Here is a 16,831-nt window from a genome sequence, read left to right as displayed (position 1 = left end):
GCGAGACATGAGCAACTTTTGGGTCCATCCTGATGGGGAGCAATAACAATACCACCGAGCTCTTATATAGCATTTTTTCATCCATCGAGCTCAAGCAACATAAGTAGCATTATACCCATTTTTTCAGGTGAGGAAACTGAGGCACAGAGCAATGTAACTTGTCCAAGGTCACCCAGCAGGGCAGAGGCAGGGCTGTGACTAGACCCCAGGTTCCCAAGTCCCAGTCCAGTGCTCCTCCCAACTGCTGTATCCAGCCTACTAGATGAGTTTGAATATGTTTTGTGGAATTTTGGAGTCATCTCTTTTTGCTGGTGTCTGAAATTTTGCTGCCTTTTTCTGTCTCTACGTTGATTTACTTTTTAAAAAGGGAACTGTTGTCAGTGTCATTGTAGCATAAATAATCTGGTTTTCTTGTTAGAATGGAAGGATGTATTATGAGATGGGTTGTACAGTGCATTTTCAACAGGAGCGCCGCCAGCTTTTCTGCCGCCCTAGGCGGCAGAAGGTCCCACCCCAAAATGCCGCCCCCCACAGAGGCGGCGGAAGGTCCCGCCTCCGAAATACCGCCGCGGTCGCCACCCCCCAAATTGTAGCGCCCTAGGCAACTGCCTAGGTCGCCTAATGGGTTGCGCCAGCCCTGATTTTCAAGAGAGAGCTCATGGCATTTCTGGACAAAAGTGCCCACATTCTGATCTCATTTTCACGGGTGTAAACCAGGAGAAAGTCAATGGAGTTAGTCTGGTGTAAAATCAGTGTGACAGCAGAGTCAGGCCCATTGTGTCATTTACGGCTGTGCACAGTGGGTGTGAAATGCTGCCAATGATCTAAACGTGTAGAGGGTTTTGAGTCTGGTAATGTCTCACTCTCACTGTGCATGAGTGTAAATGGGGCAGTGCAAGGGGCGGGGTAGAATCCGGACAACTTCAAAACAATTTAGGGCTTGTTGACATATGGTGTAGCCAGTGTCCCTACTAAAATACTATTGATGTGTGCTAGCCTGCTCGTGGGGCTGCACCGTTGCTGTGTATTGTAATTTTAATAGGTTCTGCAGCATTGTAATAGCTCTTGCTATCACAGAGTATATCCACTCCCTCTAAACTGTTGGCTTCCCCTGCACAGGTTGACGGGAAGGCAGTGCTAATAACAGGCTGTGACAAAGGGTTTGGACGTGCTTTGGCAAAGCAGCTGCATGCACAGGGATTCACGGTCTTTGCTGGCTGTTTGCTGATGGTGAGTACTACGTTCGGTTAACTCTGTTCGAGGTTGTGAAGGGCACATTTTAAAGGAATAGTAACATGCTGATTTAAAGTCTGTGATCAATGAAAATGTCTCTGCATTTAAAAAAAATGCAAATTAAACATTCTTTTTGCTTAGACTTCAACATTTCTTGCTCAGCATTGTGGAGTCAATCAGCTAGCCATGGAAAAGCCCTAACAGACTATCAAATCAATAGGTCCTTCAGTAGGGTTACCATACATCCGGATTTTCCCGGACATGTCCGGCTTTTTGGTCCTCAAATCCCCATCCGGGAGGAATTGCCAAAAAGCCAAACATGTCCGGGAAAATTCTCCCAGCCTTGTTTTGCCGGCATCCCTGCCCCAGTCCCCTGCTTACCTTAAAGCGGCTCCGGCAGGCTGCGAGCTGCAGGTGGATTCCCCTGTGGCGGCAGCTGCTGCTGCTCCCCCCAGACACCTCAGCTTTGTGTAGCTGAAGAGCGGAGCTGCCCGAGCGCTACCGGCTTCACGTTTGCCGGGCAGCCCCCAGACCTCCAGACCCTGTGCTCCCAGCCAGGCGCTTCCCCTCCTGGGCTCTGGTTGCGCTGGGGAAGTGCTCGGCCGGGGGCGCAGGGTCTGGAGGTCTGGGGGCTGCCCGGCAAACCATGAAGACGGTAGTGCTCGGGCAGCTGTTTCGCGTGGCTGGGTGGGAGGAGAGGGAATGCGGGGTGCTCGGGGAGGGGGCGGAGTTGGGGTGGGACTTTGGGGGAAGGGGTGGAGTTGGGGTGGGGAAGGGGCGGAGTTGGGGCGGGGAAGGGGTGGAGTTGGGGTGGGGCTGGGGAAGGGGCGGGGCCAGGGCCCTGTGGATTGTCCTCTTTTTTTAATGTTTAAATATGGTAACCCTACCTTCAGCCAAGAAAACTGCCCCACCCAAATCTCTTATTGGAGACATCACTGACAGAAGCAAATAGATGCAATGCCAGGTGAAACCACTGTTTCTGAAGCAGCTCTAAATGAGATCTCCAGATTACCAAAGATCTCGATATAGAACCGTCCATGAATGAGTCTGTAAAGTCAGTCGCCTCCTAGCACCAGGAATGGCAGCATGAAAAGATGGAATTCCATGGGAAGTACAGAAGAAGGGAGGACAGGTGTCAGACTCGCTGGGCTGCCAGGTGAGGCAGGAGCTGGAATGGGCTGGCTAGCGTGAAGCAGGCAAAGGCAGGAGCTGGATGGAATAGAAGCAGTCTGTCAGAATTCCCAGGCAATGGGTGTGTTCCCGGCCTGGTAGTGATGTTGAGCAGACTGGAGAGACTGCTTCCCTTAGGAGCCTGGATACCTGTCTTGGGATCAGCTGGGTGGGTCCTCACCTGTGGATTGGCTGAACCCTGGTTGGATGCATGGGGCCTCTCATGAGATCTGCAGGTAATTGCTTCTGATGACTCATCAGGCTTAGGCCGGCTCAGAGGTATCTGGTTTAGGAAGGCTCAGGCCAGAGGTAACTGGTCACATCAGATGGTGCATAGGTTTAAGCACAATGTCTTGCTTTCCTGCCTGAGGGCAGGAGGGGGACCGCAAGACATGAAGGACACCAACATCATAATGTTGGACAAAACCAAAGGAGATTGGAGTGATTGCAGCAGCTGCAAAGGAATCTCTCTCTCTAGTGGTGTTGGCAAGGCATTTGTGTGGGTCATTCTCCAAAGACTGCAAGTTCTTGCGGAACATGTATATCCAAAGAGTCAGTGAGGCTTCTGTGCTGACAGATCAGCTATCAACAAGGTCTTGAGACTGAGGCAACTGCAAGAAAAGTGTCAAGAACAAAGAAAATCTCTACATGGACTTCATAAATCTTACAAGGGCTTTGAACTGATTAGCAGGAAGAGACTTTTCCGACTGCCAGAGAGGATTGGCTGGCCCCCAATCGTCAGTCTGATTTTTATCTTTCCATGATGGCATGAATGCTACAATCCAGTGTAATGTTGATCAATCTGACAGCTTTGAAATCTGCAGTGGTGTCAAACGGGGATGTGTTTAGGCACCAACAATCTTTGGTATAGTCTCCTCTCTCCTGCTTGATCATACGTTCTCATCTAGTACCAAGGCAGTACATCCCCATACACAATCAGATGGGAACATCTTCAACATCGCACATCTTAAGAGCAAAAGGCAAAGTCAAATGCATGCTGATAAGATAATTTTTGTGTGTGCGGTTGCTCAGGAATTGGACTTATTAACCACTCATGATATTGTAACATGACACACAATAACTGAACTGCTTCAGTGCTTACACCGTTGTCTGTTGAGACAGATATTTATTTGTGTTACTGTAGTGCCTAGGAGACCTAGTCATGGACCAGAACCCCATTGCACTTGGCGTTGTACAAAAACAAAACAAAGTGACAGCCCCTGCCCCAAGAAGCTTACAGCCTCAGTACAAGACAAACGACAACAGTTGGATACAGACAGATGGAGGAGGACAAGTATACAATGAAAGAATATTGCTTGGCATGACAGGCAGTGAGCTCTGCACACCAGCAGTCTAACTAGTGTCATGTTTTTTGTAGGCCCCCCAGCAAAGTGGGGTGCTGAGGGGATTTGAAGGTAGTGAGGCAGCTGGCGATACTATCATTGTCCTACTCACCCTCCTCTGCCTGTGTGTGCCCCTCACTTGTTCTGCCATATCAGAGTAGACTGTAAGTTCTTGGGCAGCGGCCAAAGCTCTTGTGAACTCTGGTTGGGGGGCGAGGCCATCTAGCATATTTGGGATGTTTGAAAAATAAGGCAGGGAGAGACTTCCAGAGCTTCAGACAACTCAGGGCAAATGTGCTGCCAGCAGCCCCCACCCCCCGTCTTTAAACCAGGGCTATGATTAGTTTAAGTGTCTCCAACAATTGTAGCTGTAGTGGTATCCACAGGCACTGACTTTCTTCTTTCTAGGTGGGTGCTCCACCCCTGCTCCGCCCTGAGGCCCCGCCCCTACTCTGCCCCTTCCCCAAGGCCCCACCCTCACTCTGCCTCTTCCTGCCCCCGCTCTGCCCCCTTTGGCACCGCCTGCTGCCAAACAGCTGATCGGTGGGTGGCTGGTGGGTACTGAACACCCACTATTTTTTTTCCATGGGTGCTCCAGCCCTGGAGCACCCACGGAGTCTGCACTTATGGTGGTATCCCCTGGGCACATATGGGTCTCTCAGGAAGCTGGCTCCCAAACGCTGTAGGGTCACTGGCAGTGAGTACAGAGTATGGAGCACCAGAGCAACAGGGTCCCAGAAAGGCGGGCAGCTCCTTTCTGCTCTGACTTCATCTTCCAAACAGCCCCCTGGGGTAGCCCCAGTGCAGGAGGCCTGGGAAGTGGCATGGCCTGTTTATTTCCATTGGCCAAGCCAAGAGGAAAATTTTAAAAAGAGCAACTGGGAGGGCTAAGTCAATTCAGGTTTTGACATAACAATTGAAGATTTTACTATTAAGAGATGAAATGCAGGATTTTTAATATTTTTTTAAATATTTTTTTTACTTTTCTGTGTTCCTTTAAAATAATTTAAAGCTGACTAGGAAATGTTTGAAGGTGGCCATTGTATCCAGGTGTTTGGATGGCTGGAGACCATGTGACAGGTTGGATCACAGAAACCCCCTTGGGAGCTGCCACCCAATGTGCAAAGACTACCCCTGCTTCTGTTTTCCCTGCCAGCTCAGGACTCCAGCACCCTGTCTTGCTGAGCCAGACACTCCCGTCTGGCTCCAGACACAGACCCAGGGTCTGAATCACTTGTCCCAAAGCTGCAAGTTTACCTGAAAACAGCTCGCAGTAGCGTGCTTGTCTTTAGCACTCAGATGCCCAACTCCCAATGGGGTCTAAACCCAGATAAATCCGTTTTGCCCTGCATAAAGTTTATGCAGGGCAAACTCATAAATTGTTCGCCCTCTATAACACTGATAGAGAGATATGCACAGTTGTTTGCTCCCCCAGGTATTAATACATACTCTGAGTGAATTACTAAATAGAAAGTGATTTTATTAAATACAGACAGTAGGATTTAAGTGGTTCAAAGTAGTAACAGACAGAACAAAGTAAGTCACAAGCAAAATAAAATAAAATGCGCAAATCTATGCCTAATCAAACTGAATACAGATAATCTCACCCTCAGAGATGCTTCAGTAAGTTTTTCTCAGACTGGACACCTTCCAGGCCTGGGCACAATTCTTTCCCCTGGTGCAGCTCTTGTTGCAGCTCAGGTGATAGCTAGGGGATTCTTCATGATGGCTCCTCTCCCTCTCTCTTCTCTTCCCCCCTTTATATATCTTTTGCATAAGGCGGGAACTCTTTGTCTCTCTGGGTTTCCACCCCCCCTCACTGGAAAAGCACCAGGTTAAAGATGGATTCCAGTTCAGGTGACATGATCACATGTCACTGCAAGACTTCATTACTCACTTGCCAGCACACACATATACAGGAAGACTCACAGGTAAATACAGCCATCTGCAGACAATGGGAGTCATCAAGATTCCAAACCATCATTAATGGTCCACACTTTACCCAATTACAATAGGCCCTCAGAGTTACATTTTATATTTCTAGTTTTAGATACAAGAGTGGTACATTTATACAAATCAGATGATCACACTCAGTAGATTATAAGCTTTGTAATGATACCTTACAAGAGACCTTTTGCATGAGGCATATCCCAGTTACTTACATTCACTTATTACCGTATTTTCTCTAAAACTATCTCAGTTACATTATATTGACTTATTATCAAGTTTTTATAAAACCATATAGACTGCACAACGTCACAGACCACAGCTGTACTCCCAGAAACCCCTGCAGTACAGCTCGAACATGACCCACCTGGCTGCCTAGTGTCAGTGAAGGAAGGTTACGTTCTGTCATTGCACCAGAAAGGAAAGTTGGCCAGGCCAGACACCTCAGCTGACATATTTCATAACCTGGCAGAAGAAAGTCCTGTTGGACAACTGCCATTGTGTGAAAATTTCCATACAAAGGCTCTGTAAATCCTCTATTACTAGTGTCATGCGGTGCTTTGAGCTGGCCCTTCGCTGCTGCGTCACTTTTCACTGCAGCTTGCTCGGGCTTGAGATGGGAGCAGCAGGTGGAAGGATGGAGCGAATGTGGAATCGAATGTTTACAGGGAGGGCTATTTCAGGAGATTGGCACACTGGTGGAGTGCAGAGAGGGCATTTGAGGGCAAATAAATGAACTACGTTGACCCCACAGTCAGCCTGACTATCTGGAGTTCTGTATGACTAGTCTGGTCATTTTCAGAAGCAAGGAAATTTCACCTCTTGGTCACAAGCAGGGCCAGCTCCAGGCACCAGCCCACCAAGCTTGTGCTTGGGGCGGCACCTGGAGGGGGGCGGCGCGGCGCTCCGGCCCCCAGGGAGAGCGGGCCACGGCCGGGCTCGCCGCCCTCCCCCCCCGGCACTCTCCCCCCGGCCGCCGGGGGGGAGAGCGGAGCCCCCGCTGGGGCTCACCGCCCTCCCCCCGGGGCTCCGGCCGCCCTCCCCCCCCCACCGCCCCGCAGGGCGGCAAAAAAGCCAGAGCCGGCCCTGGTCACAAGTTAAAACCTGACCCCAACTGGTATTGGCCTAGGAGGAAGAGTGGTCTAGTGCAGGGTTTCTCAGTCTTTTAGGTTGGTGATGCCTCATTTAAAGTCAAAAATTATTTTCATCACCCCCACCATTCCTTACACTTACTATAAAGGTAAAAATAAACAATGTCTCACTGATAATAATGCTAAGCCTACGGAACTTATAGATGGATGTGTTTCTAGATGTTGAGAGTGAATACTTGACCTTGAAGGGAAAAGATGTGCAGGGAGTAGGGTAGCAAGTTTTTTTTGCTTTAGATTGTTATACATTTTTCAACACCTTGCAACATCCCCAGCCCATGTCCCTTGTTTGCCTTTCGTGACCCCTTGGGGTTGTGGTCCATTGATTATCTAGTAGTTAGAGCTGGGGACATGGAATTAGGAAACATGGGGTCGATGCCCAGTGGTAACATAGGCTTGCCATATGACCTTGAGCAAGTTACACTACCACTCCGTGACTCAGTTTCCCATATGTACAAAGAATGTAATAATTGTAAAGCACTTTGAGAGCCTTGGAGGACAGGTCATATGGAAGCATCACTATCACCTGTCTGGTCTGTGGCTTGCTGTTGGTTGCTTTATCAGAGCACAGGATTTTTATTCTTGTTTCCCTGATGCTGTCACTTTTCAGAAACCTGACAGTCACTGAAAGGTCTCCGCTGCCCCTTCAGCGATGGAAGGCGGTGGGGTCACATTCCAAAGGAGCCAGACCCCATGTCGGCTACTTCTCACAGCTCCCGAGGTGCATTTTGGCGCCCATGGTAGTTAGCGGGGCCCAAGTCATTAAACACTTCCTCTCCAGTTCTGTTTTACAGGCTGTAGCTCCAGATTGTCCTGCTGCGACAAACGGGCACAGCTCTTTTAAATTGCAGCTCTTCCTCTACGGGTTCCTCAAACAACAGGGATATGGCAGAGCAGCCTCTTGACTTCAATGTGAGGCGGCAGGGAGGGGATGGTACAGGAATGGGGAATGGAGCCCCTCAGAGACTAGCAGCCCGGGCAGAAAGCAGGTGACCAAGGCTGTGGGTCCTGTTCGACATTGGTGGAAGTTGGGAGCACTTGGCATCCCCCGAGGTCAGGCCCTTCCGTAGTAAGATGCTGGTCTCAGGACCGGCTCCAGGGTTTTTGCCGCCCCAAGTGGCGGAAAAAAAAAAAAAAAAGCCGCGATCGCAATTGCGATTGGCAGCACTCCTGCGGCAGCTCCACCGCGCCGCTTTCTTCTTCGGCGGGAATTGGGCGGCAGGTGCTTCCCTCTGAGAGGGACCCGCCGCCGAATTGCCGCCGAACAGCCCGACGTGCCGCCCCTTTCCCTTGGCCGCCCCAAGCACCTGCTTGCTGGGCTGGTGCCTGGAGCTGGCCCTGGCTGGTCTTCAGCGTTTCTTCCGAATCTGCATTGATGCTGCAGAGCGAATGGGCAGCATTTGTGAAAACTCCCTGGTAACGGGGCTTTGTGCTAAGGAGCTAATTTGGGCTAAACTGCCACTAGTAATCTGATTCCAATAGGAATGGAAACCTCCTCCGTCAGAGCTGGTGCTGGAGCCGTGTGAAGAGTCAATCCTCCAGGTCTCCCATGGCATCCTGGAAGCAGTGCTGATTCCTGAGTTACTCCCAGTAAAACTCTTCACAACCACCTGGACCTCCCCACACCCCACCCCGTCCCATGATGCTGTGCTCCACAGGCCTCGTGGTGACTCCCTCCCCCCGTCTCACCCTGCGACACCGCACTCTACGGGCCCCCGGGTGACACCCCCGCCCCCCGTCCCGCCCTGTGACACCACACTCCACGGGCCCCCTGGTGACACCCCCACCCCCTGTGACACCGCACTCCACGGGCCCCCGGGTGACACCCCCACCCCCTGTGACACCGCACTCCACGGGCCCCCTGGTGACACCCCCGCCCCCTGTGACACCGCACTCCATGGGCCCCGTGGTGACACCCCCACCCCCTGTGACACCGCACTCCACGGGCCCCCGGGTGACACCCCCACCCCCTGTGACACCGCACTCCACGGGCCCCCGGGTGACACCCCCGCCCCCTGTGACACCGCACTCCATGGGCCCCGTGGTGACACCCCCACCCCCTGTGACACCGCACTCCACGGGCCCCCGGGTGACACCCCCACCCCCTGTGACACCGCACTCCACGGGCCCCCTGGTGACACCCCCGCCCCCCATCCTGCCCTGTGACACCACACTCCACGGGCCCCCTGGTGACACCCCCACCCCCTGTGACACCGCACTCCATGAGCCCCCTGGTGACCCACCCGCCCTGCCTGGTGATGCTCCATGGGTCTCGTGTCCCCACGATCCGCCCACACTTCCCAGTGACACTGTGCTTCACAGGCCTCCCTCTGCCCCATATCATGACACCATGCTACAAGGACCTCCCTGTGTCCTTCCCACCTCACGATGCTGAACCCTCCCTCCCCCCCGAGCATCCCCACCCCGCAACACTCCACAGGCCTCCTCGTGCCCTGCCCATCCCATGACATGACTCCACAAGGCCATCGCTGAGACCTGCCTGCCCCATGACATGACCCCATGCCACACGGGCCTTGCTGTGACTGGCCTGACCCACATCATGATCCATGTCAGGACTGAAAGGGCACTTTCCCATCCCCGGAGAGAGGAGAGAACTGAAGGAAAGAAGCAAGAGACTTGACTGCTGGAGGGGAACGTTTTCTTTGCTGCTGGCTCCCAACACCGGAGCAGCCCCGAGCAGAGGAGATGGCCAGGGTGCTGTGAAGTGCTGTGTTGACACAAGTAGGCAGGGCGGAGCAAAGTCAACTCCAGTGAAAGGAGCCTGTGGTGAGCAGCTGCAGCAAGGAGGGAGGGTCAGCTTCCCACGGGCGGGGAACATGGCTGTACCAGGCTAGTCACACAGGAATAGCAGCACAACGGGCACAGCCACAACACTAAACTTTACTGTACACAAAGTGTAGCCTGCCTCCAACATGGCCAAGATGTGCGGCTGGACGCTTCACACAGTGCCGCCGAGTGACTACACGTTGTAAGGCAGTTTAAGCTTCCCATCACATCTCCCCTCTTTGGTCTTTTCTGTATTTTAACTACTTTAAAACTCTAAAACTGTTTTTTATCCCAAACTAACTTTTTGAATTTCAGTACGTGTCTGTGTATTACTCATCCCCGAATCCTACTGGTTCTTTAACTATACAGCCACTATACTTTGCTCTTTGTAGCGGGTATAGTTTCCTGCCTGACACTTGTCTGTAAGTTCCCACAGCACCTACAAAAGCCGTTACATCTTCTTCTGGCCCACAGGTGTTGGAGTGCAACGCGGGGCTCCGTGACAATGTGTCTGCTGTTACCAGATTTTTACCAGGAGTATATTCAGCGATAGGGTTAAATTGCATGAGCCTGTTCAAAAGACATTGGCATCTCATTGATGCTTGATACAGGTCTTTTCCGTTGATAAGGGTTACAAGAGGTTTATGGGCAGTTATCAGTTTAAAGGGACGTAAGCCACGCAGATATCTGTAGGAGTTCTCACATGCTCATACATGTGCCAAGGCACTCCTTTTCAATCAGTGCATATCGTTTTTCTGCTTCTGTAAGTGTACAAGAGCAGAATCCAGCTGGCTTCAACTCAGATCCATATTACCTGCAACAGTACACCACCAAGGACATAGCTACTGGCATTGGCTGTGACCACTGTGTGTTTGTTTGCATTGTAGAACATTGAAACTGGAACAGTTGAGATAATTTATTTTACCCTTTTGCAGGCAATTTCCTGATTTGGCCCCCATAAATGGGATGTATTGCACCTTAATAGTTCATTCAAGGATTTTATCACTGTAGAAAGGTCTTGCAGGTATTAGCCAAAACAATTTACCATCCCCATTAAGCATCTCAGTTTTGGAACAAATGCATTCAATTTCTCTAATTGCTTTTACTTTCTCAGAGCCAAGACTAATTCCATCTTTGTTTATTATCTGCCCCCAAAATTCATTTTGGTGTAGATGGAAAACACACTTTTCTTTAGTTAGCTTGAGTCCAGGTTCACTGATTAAGCTCAGACCTTTATTGAGGGTTTTGTCTTGTTTTCCACTGATGACCCATATACTAAAATTTTGTCCATAAAAATGACAGCCCCATTTATGTTCTTTAGCCGCTCTCCCATCTTTCTTTGGAAAATGTCAGGAATTCTGGTAATCCCGAAACGTAATCTTTGAAAGCACAATCTCCCAAGTTGCGTAATGAATGTAGTCAGTGTAGCACTCTCTTAGAAACCACTTGAGGCATCAAGTTTGGAGAATACAGTAGCTCCTGCCATGTCAAGAAGGAAGTCTCCGAGTGCTGGAAGGATATAGTTTTCTCTTGCTACTGATTCAATAAGTCTTTTAAGATCCATACAGGTTCGTATTTTTCCCTATAACAGGTACCATCAGTGCAGATCATGCAGTTGGCTCAGATCTTTTCTCAATTATGTCACTCTTTTCCATTCCCTTTAACACAGGAATTCTGTGGGGCATATGTACGCTGTGTGGTTCAGCAGCCTTTCTACTGCAACCCCTTTTAAAAATCCAGTACACCAAATAGTCTATCTCCTTCTTCCATCTTTCTCACTCCTCCCATCATGGCAACCACACTGAGACAGGAGACTGTCAGCCTCTGATCACATCCACGGTAACATTAAAGCTTTTGTCTTTGTGGGTTGTTTCTGTGGAAAACTGTCCAGTTCTGCCAAAGTACCTGGGGGCTTATTTAGGACAGTATCTGCTGGTTTCAGCTTTAGGAGAGGTTGAAGGTGATTAGAAGGCCCTTCTGGTATGACTGTTGCATCCACACCTGAATCTATTTTAAAATTAAGTCTTGTCTCAGATATTCAGTTTCACCTCCAAGCTGGCTTTGTGTCATTACCTGTGACTGAGCCCAGAAAAAGGGTCTCTTGAGTCTCAGTGCTCACTTCCTGTACTGCCTGTGTGCAGCTGGGTGATGGGGTATGCAGACCCCACACTGGACAACAGGGGGTTAATGAGCTAGTGTGGGCTCAGGTGGTGCTGCCCCAGAGCAGGTGTGGAAATGGCAGGTTGGAAGAGGGAGAACCCCAGCTCAGTTGATGGCAGACCAGGGAGGAGAGCAGACCTTCAGTCCTCAGTTGCTGGAGAGAGGGCAGATGGGAGGCAGAGCTCCCCAGCCGACAGCCCCTTCCTGAGGGGAGGGAGGGAGGGCCAGATGCTGACTCACCATGAGAGGGAACCACTGCCTTCTATTACCTGCAAATGCAGGTTAGGGCCTTAGACCGATGAGTGTTCTCTGAAGGAAGAGAGCCTTGACCCAGCTTTGGGGATGAACAGCTGTGTTAATTCCCCTCGTTTTTGTTCGTTAGCTACCCAGAAGAGGAGAGACTTTAAAGTGACCTGGCCAAAGGTCCAACTCGCAGGAAGAGGCAGATGATCACAACACCGGAATGAAGTGGGCTGTAGTCCACGAAAGCTTATGCTCTAATAAATTTGTTAGTCTCTAAGGTGCCACAAGTACTCCTGTTCTTCTTTCATCAGCAGAAAGTACATGATGTGGAGAGAGTTGCTATGCCACGTCCAGCCACAAGAAGGTGCTAGTTGTGAGTCAACCCCTTCATGGGCAGACCGTGGCAAAATGTCCAGTTTTTGTGCACTTACGGGATTTGGCTCCTTTGGCTGGACAATCACCTCTTGGATTGTAACTTTTCTCACATCATATGCAGCAATTGTAATAAATCCTCAAAAGCTATGTGGGGTAAGCCTCAGACATTGCCTTTGAGGATTTATTACAATTGCTTTTTACAGCTGTGCTAATCTCCTGTTGTCACTCTGTAAATCCTTTCCTCTAGTCTCTTTCTGGCAGCCTCTGGTCTCTATTTTGATTTTTAATCCTCTCCGATTGTCTTGTCATTTCTGTTGCTGTGTGAAGGGTTACATAGAATCATAGGACTGGAAGGGACCTCGAGAGGTCTTCCAGTCCCCTGCACTCATGGCAGGACAAAGTATTATCTAGACTAGTATTATCTAGAAATCTCTCTTCATTTGCAGTTTCTCTGATAGTCTGTTGCTAAAATGCCTGGCACTACTGTCTCTAGTCTGCTCTTCCTTTTTATCCTCAAAATCATAGTCTTCTGCCATGTCATACAAGCCTCCTATAAAAAATTCCACAGCCTCCCCAGTGTTTGGACATGATGGTAGAAAAACACTCGCTCATAAACCACATTAGGCTGAGGTATAAAATGCTCGTCAAACTTAGCCAGCCCCCCAGAGTAATTGTTCTTGTGGCTCTCCTCTCCAAAGGCCAAGGATTGAAAGATACATTCAGCTTCTCTGCCCATGGTACAGATGAGAGAACTAGCTTTCCCCTCCCCCGTCTCATTGTGGAGTTTAGTTGCAATGCAAAAACGTGTAAAGTGCTCCATCCAGTTGGGCCAGTCGGATGGTCTGTTGAAGCTGAAGCTCTCTGGTGCATGGACCTTTCGCATTTTGACAAAATTCTGCAGTTTCTGTTGTTTATCTTCTGACACCATGTTGTGTTAGTCACACAGACAGAGGCAAAATACATGCTAGTCACAACAGTCTTATTGTAAAAAAAAAAGTGTAGCCTGCCTCTGTCACTCAGTAAAGATGGGGTGCAGTGTGCTTCATATAGCACCACATAGTGACTAAACATTTCCCCAGACCCGAAGAAGAGCTCTGGGATCCTCGAAAGCTAGTGCCTTCCATCCACGGAAGTTGGTTCCTCCTGGGCACCGGGGAGAAAAGGAGGCAGATGGCGCACTGGGAACACCAGGTCTCTCCCTGTTTTGTACCCAATGTGCATTCTCTTGGATGACCTCTCCCCCCTCCCAGAGACCCAAGAACAGCAAGGGTCTGTGACACAGCCCCCCAAAACCATCCAGGAAACAACTCAGGCAGACCCTGCAGGAGACACTGGGAGCAGGAGGCACAGAGCAGAACCCTTGGGGGGGATACAGTGAGACACCCCAACAGTCCTGCGAAGCTTCACTGGCCTGAGCACTCTCACAGCCCTCCCAGAGTTTTCATCACCCCAGAGGGGGAAGGAAGAGGTGGACCAGGGAGGGGCAGGAGTTTAGGGCAGTAACTACAGATGGTCCTCGTTGGCCGAAGAAGAAAATTCTCATTTTAGGTGAGAAATACTAATGAGCGACACTGTTTTTCCAAGTCATTGACCAATGGCTGTTTGGCAGAAGTATTAGAAATGTGTTTCTTTTTTATTTTAGGAAGGGCTGAGGGGGGGAGCAAACTTACTTAGGGAGCCCTGGTTCTTAGCACTCTGAGATGACAAGAAGTGCTTGAGCACAGATACAGTAAGTCTCTGTTCGTGAGCGGGATTGGCTTCATTTCGTTCACTGTGAAGCAGCTGAAAGGCTCTTTGTATGATGCAAAGCTAAGTTTTAACAACGTTTTCCCAAGATACAGTGAGCAGCAGCAAAGAGGTTTGCTTTAAAGGGAGCAGAACATTGTGATGCTGACACGATGCCGACCAAAATGCCAACATCACACTTTGGGAGGTTTCCTTTCATGTACATAGAAAGGTCTGAGAAGTGCTATCGTGTCTTGTGTCCAGTCACCCGGGAAGTTCCACTACTTCGTCCTGTGTTTCTGTGATGCCTGGAAACATTTAAGTTTTAAAAGGAAATGTTTTGGGGCCAGATCCTGAATTCAGTTACACTGGTGTAACGCTGGAGTAACTCCACATTGAAGTTAATGGAGTTACCCCATCTATATCAGCATGATTGACATTCTGACTAATCAAATGACCCTTTTGCTTTGCTGAAGAGGTTGTCGGAGGAAGGCACTTTTGTACTGTACACCTCGCAGGAGACAGGTAGTCTGCAACACCAGTAAAAGCAACTAAGTAAAGATGCAATATTTACTTCAGCTTTCCTGCAAAGGCAGTCGAGCAGGTACCTGTGGGGTAAAACAGCAAGCTCCCCACCTACTGTAACACGATGTGGGACTATACTTGCCTTGTCTTGTTTGCCTGCAATAATTGGAAGCTGTATGCAAATACAGGAGAAATCAGAAGTGCTGACTAATAGCAGTTAATGAAAATGCAAATGTCTCCTCCCTGATAAAGTTGATGATAAGGAGGGAAGGAAATGGTGACCTAGATATCCGCTCTAAGACGCCTGGATTCTCTGGAACCCCGTGGCTGAGCTCAGGTAAATTGAATCCCCCCTTGTAGAGATGTTTGTTTTTTGTTTTGTTTTTCATTCCTCCCCCACCCCCAACAAGACCTTAAAGCCAAGTCCCAAATCCTGCCTGCTTTGCCTGGCAATGACCAGGTACAATTTGGAATTTGGTCTCAAATATAAGTTTTGTTAAAAAAAATACACACAGCAACAAAACCAAAAATAACCCCAACAAAACTAAGCACATGTAGAATTGTTTCCATTATTCTATTTAAAATTCCTGGGAAAATATTTTCCTTCAAATTTCACGTCAGTGTTTGCAAACTAAATATTGCAACTTTGTGCTATTGCATGAGACCCTGAAAGTAAAATTCACAAGACACTGGTCATAAAGAAAAGTGGAGTTGACCTGTCTTTTCTCATTATTCAGGCTGGAGTAAGCATTTGTTCTGATGTCCTTACCCAGCGTTTCCTCTTCCCATCTTGCTGTGAACCAGGTGTCTGACTGGCTGCCACTTTCCCCCCAGAGATGGCTGCATCTCCCTGACACTTCCATTACTACACCTCCTGATCTCTTTTGTAATAAATGCAAATTGTTATACAGAAGGTTCACTTATCAATGTTTTATACCTTTCCTTTTTTATAGCACTAGACTGTTTGCTCTCAGACTCAGCCAGCAAGGAATTGCCTTTGGCATTGTAGTCTTCATTTGCTTCTGAAAGAGAATGAAAGAATACATTTAAGTAGAATGGGTAGGAATTTGTAGAGTGAGCTATTCAGAGGCGCTGCCTGAAAAGCCATTTACTCTCAAGCCCAGAAAATCTGGACTTGTGTGATCCTTTTGAAAATGTTGGCTCTATTACCCACAGAGCACTGACACCGGTCAGCACTTACATAGCTCTCTACACCCTCCGACTGCGGGGCAAACAATAATCAATGCATCCATCTGTGAGGCAGGGAGAAACAGAGTCAGTCGCACTATTTGCTGGGTGGGGAAATTGAGACAGAAATGAGAGGTAAATTCCCAAAGGTTGGACTCGCATTGTGTGATTGCATGGGCTGTCTGGGGGCCATCTCTGCATGCACATTTCCAACAGCCCAAGTCTGTGTCCTTGGCGCGGGGCTTGATTACTGCCGTCCTGTCTGAGCAGGGCATCGCTCTTCTTTCTCTCTTGGGCAGGGTGAGAATGGAGATGGTGCCAAGGAGCTGGAAAGCATTAAATCGGATCGCATGAAAGTGCTGCAGCTAAATGTGTGCAGTGACGAGGAAGTGGCTCAGGCTGTGGAGTTTGTGAAGAACAATCTGAAGGAGCCGGAGAAAGGTAGGGAGTGCGTATAACGTTACAGGCTGGGGGAGCCTGTGCTCTCAGGCCAGTTGCCTTTTTCATTCACTTACGTGAACCCTTGCTAAGGAGGAGTTACCCCCCCTCGGGGCAGAGTTAAGGTTATCTGAGTGGCATAGTAATGGATCTGAGTGTTGTGTGGGAGGCATTTCCTGGCTTTGGTTTTTTGTCATCATATTCTGGAAGGTGCAGAGGGGAGCTGGACTGTTGCATGGCAGCAGCACAGATAAGTGCTGGCGAGCAGCAGCCACTTCTTACTACGAACGGCCTGGCTTCTGCTGGATTTGAAGAAAGTTCCTGCACAGCAGCACTGCAGGTAACCAGGCTGGCCATAGGGAATGGAGCTTGAAATAGGACCTCGCTGTACCTCTCCATCTCTCCCCTCTGTATCTGAGCCTGCTTCGGGGAGTTTGTGAGGGTTCTTGGCCACGGTGGGTCCCACTGTGCCTGCTCGACTGTATTCATAGAGCCTGCCTGGCTGCCCACACGGGAGTAAACCAGCCATCAGCCTCAGACTAGGACTGA

The 16,831-nt window shown here is 49.4% G+C and overlaps 1 protein-coding gene and 1 long non-coding RNA gene across 3 annotated transcripts in view; both read left to right on the top strand.

The window, feature by feature from the left end:
• Window positions 1-16,831, top strand: part of LOC128842918 (D-beta-hydroxybutyrate dehydrogenase, mitochondrial-like) — a 38,005-nt gene that overhangs the window by 11,873 nt on the left and 9,301 nt on the right. For both annotated transcript variants that reach the window (XM_054039248.1, XM_054039249.1), the window contains exons 2-3: window positions 1,120-1,230; window positions 16,144-16,285. In XM_054039248.1, coding sequence (XP_053895223.1) covers window positions 1,120-1,230; window positions 16,144-16,285 — 253 coding nt within the window. The remainder of the gene's footprint in view (window positions 1-1,119; window positions 1,231-16,143; window positions 16,286-16,831) is intronic.
• Window positions 11,055-12,312, top strand: LOC128842921 (uncharacterized). The gene is made up of 2 exons (XR_008446145.1): window positions 11,055-11,467; window positions 12,171-12,312. It is a non-coding gene; the product is annotated as an uncharacterized LOC128842921 (long non-coding RNA).

The sequence above is a fragment of the Malaclemys terrapin genome, chromosome 9 (assembly GCF_027887155.1).
Source record: "Malaclemys terrapin pileata isolate rMalTer1 chromosome 9, rMalTer1.hap1, whole genome shotgun sequence".
In the NCBI taxonomy this organism is placed as follows: domain Eukaryota; kingdom Metazoa; phylum Chordata; order Testudines; family Emydidae; genus Malaclemys; species Malaclemys terrapin.
This window is presented reverse-complemented; position numbering and strand designations above follow the sequence as displayed.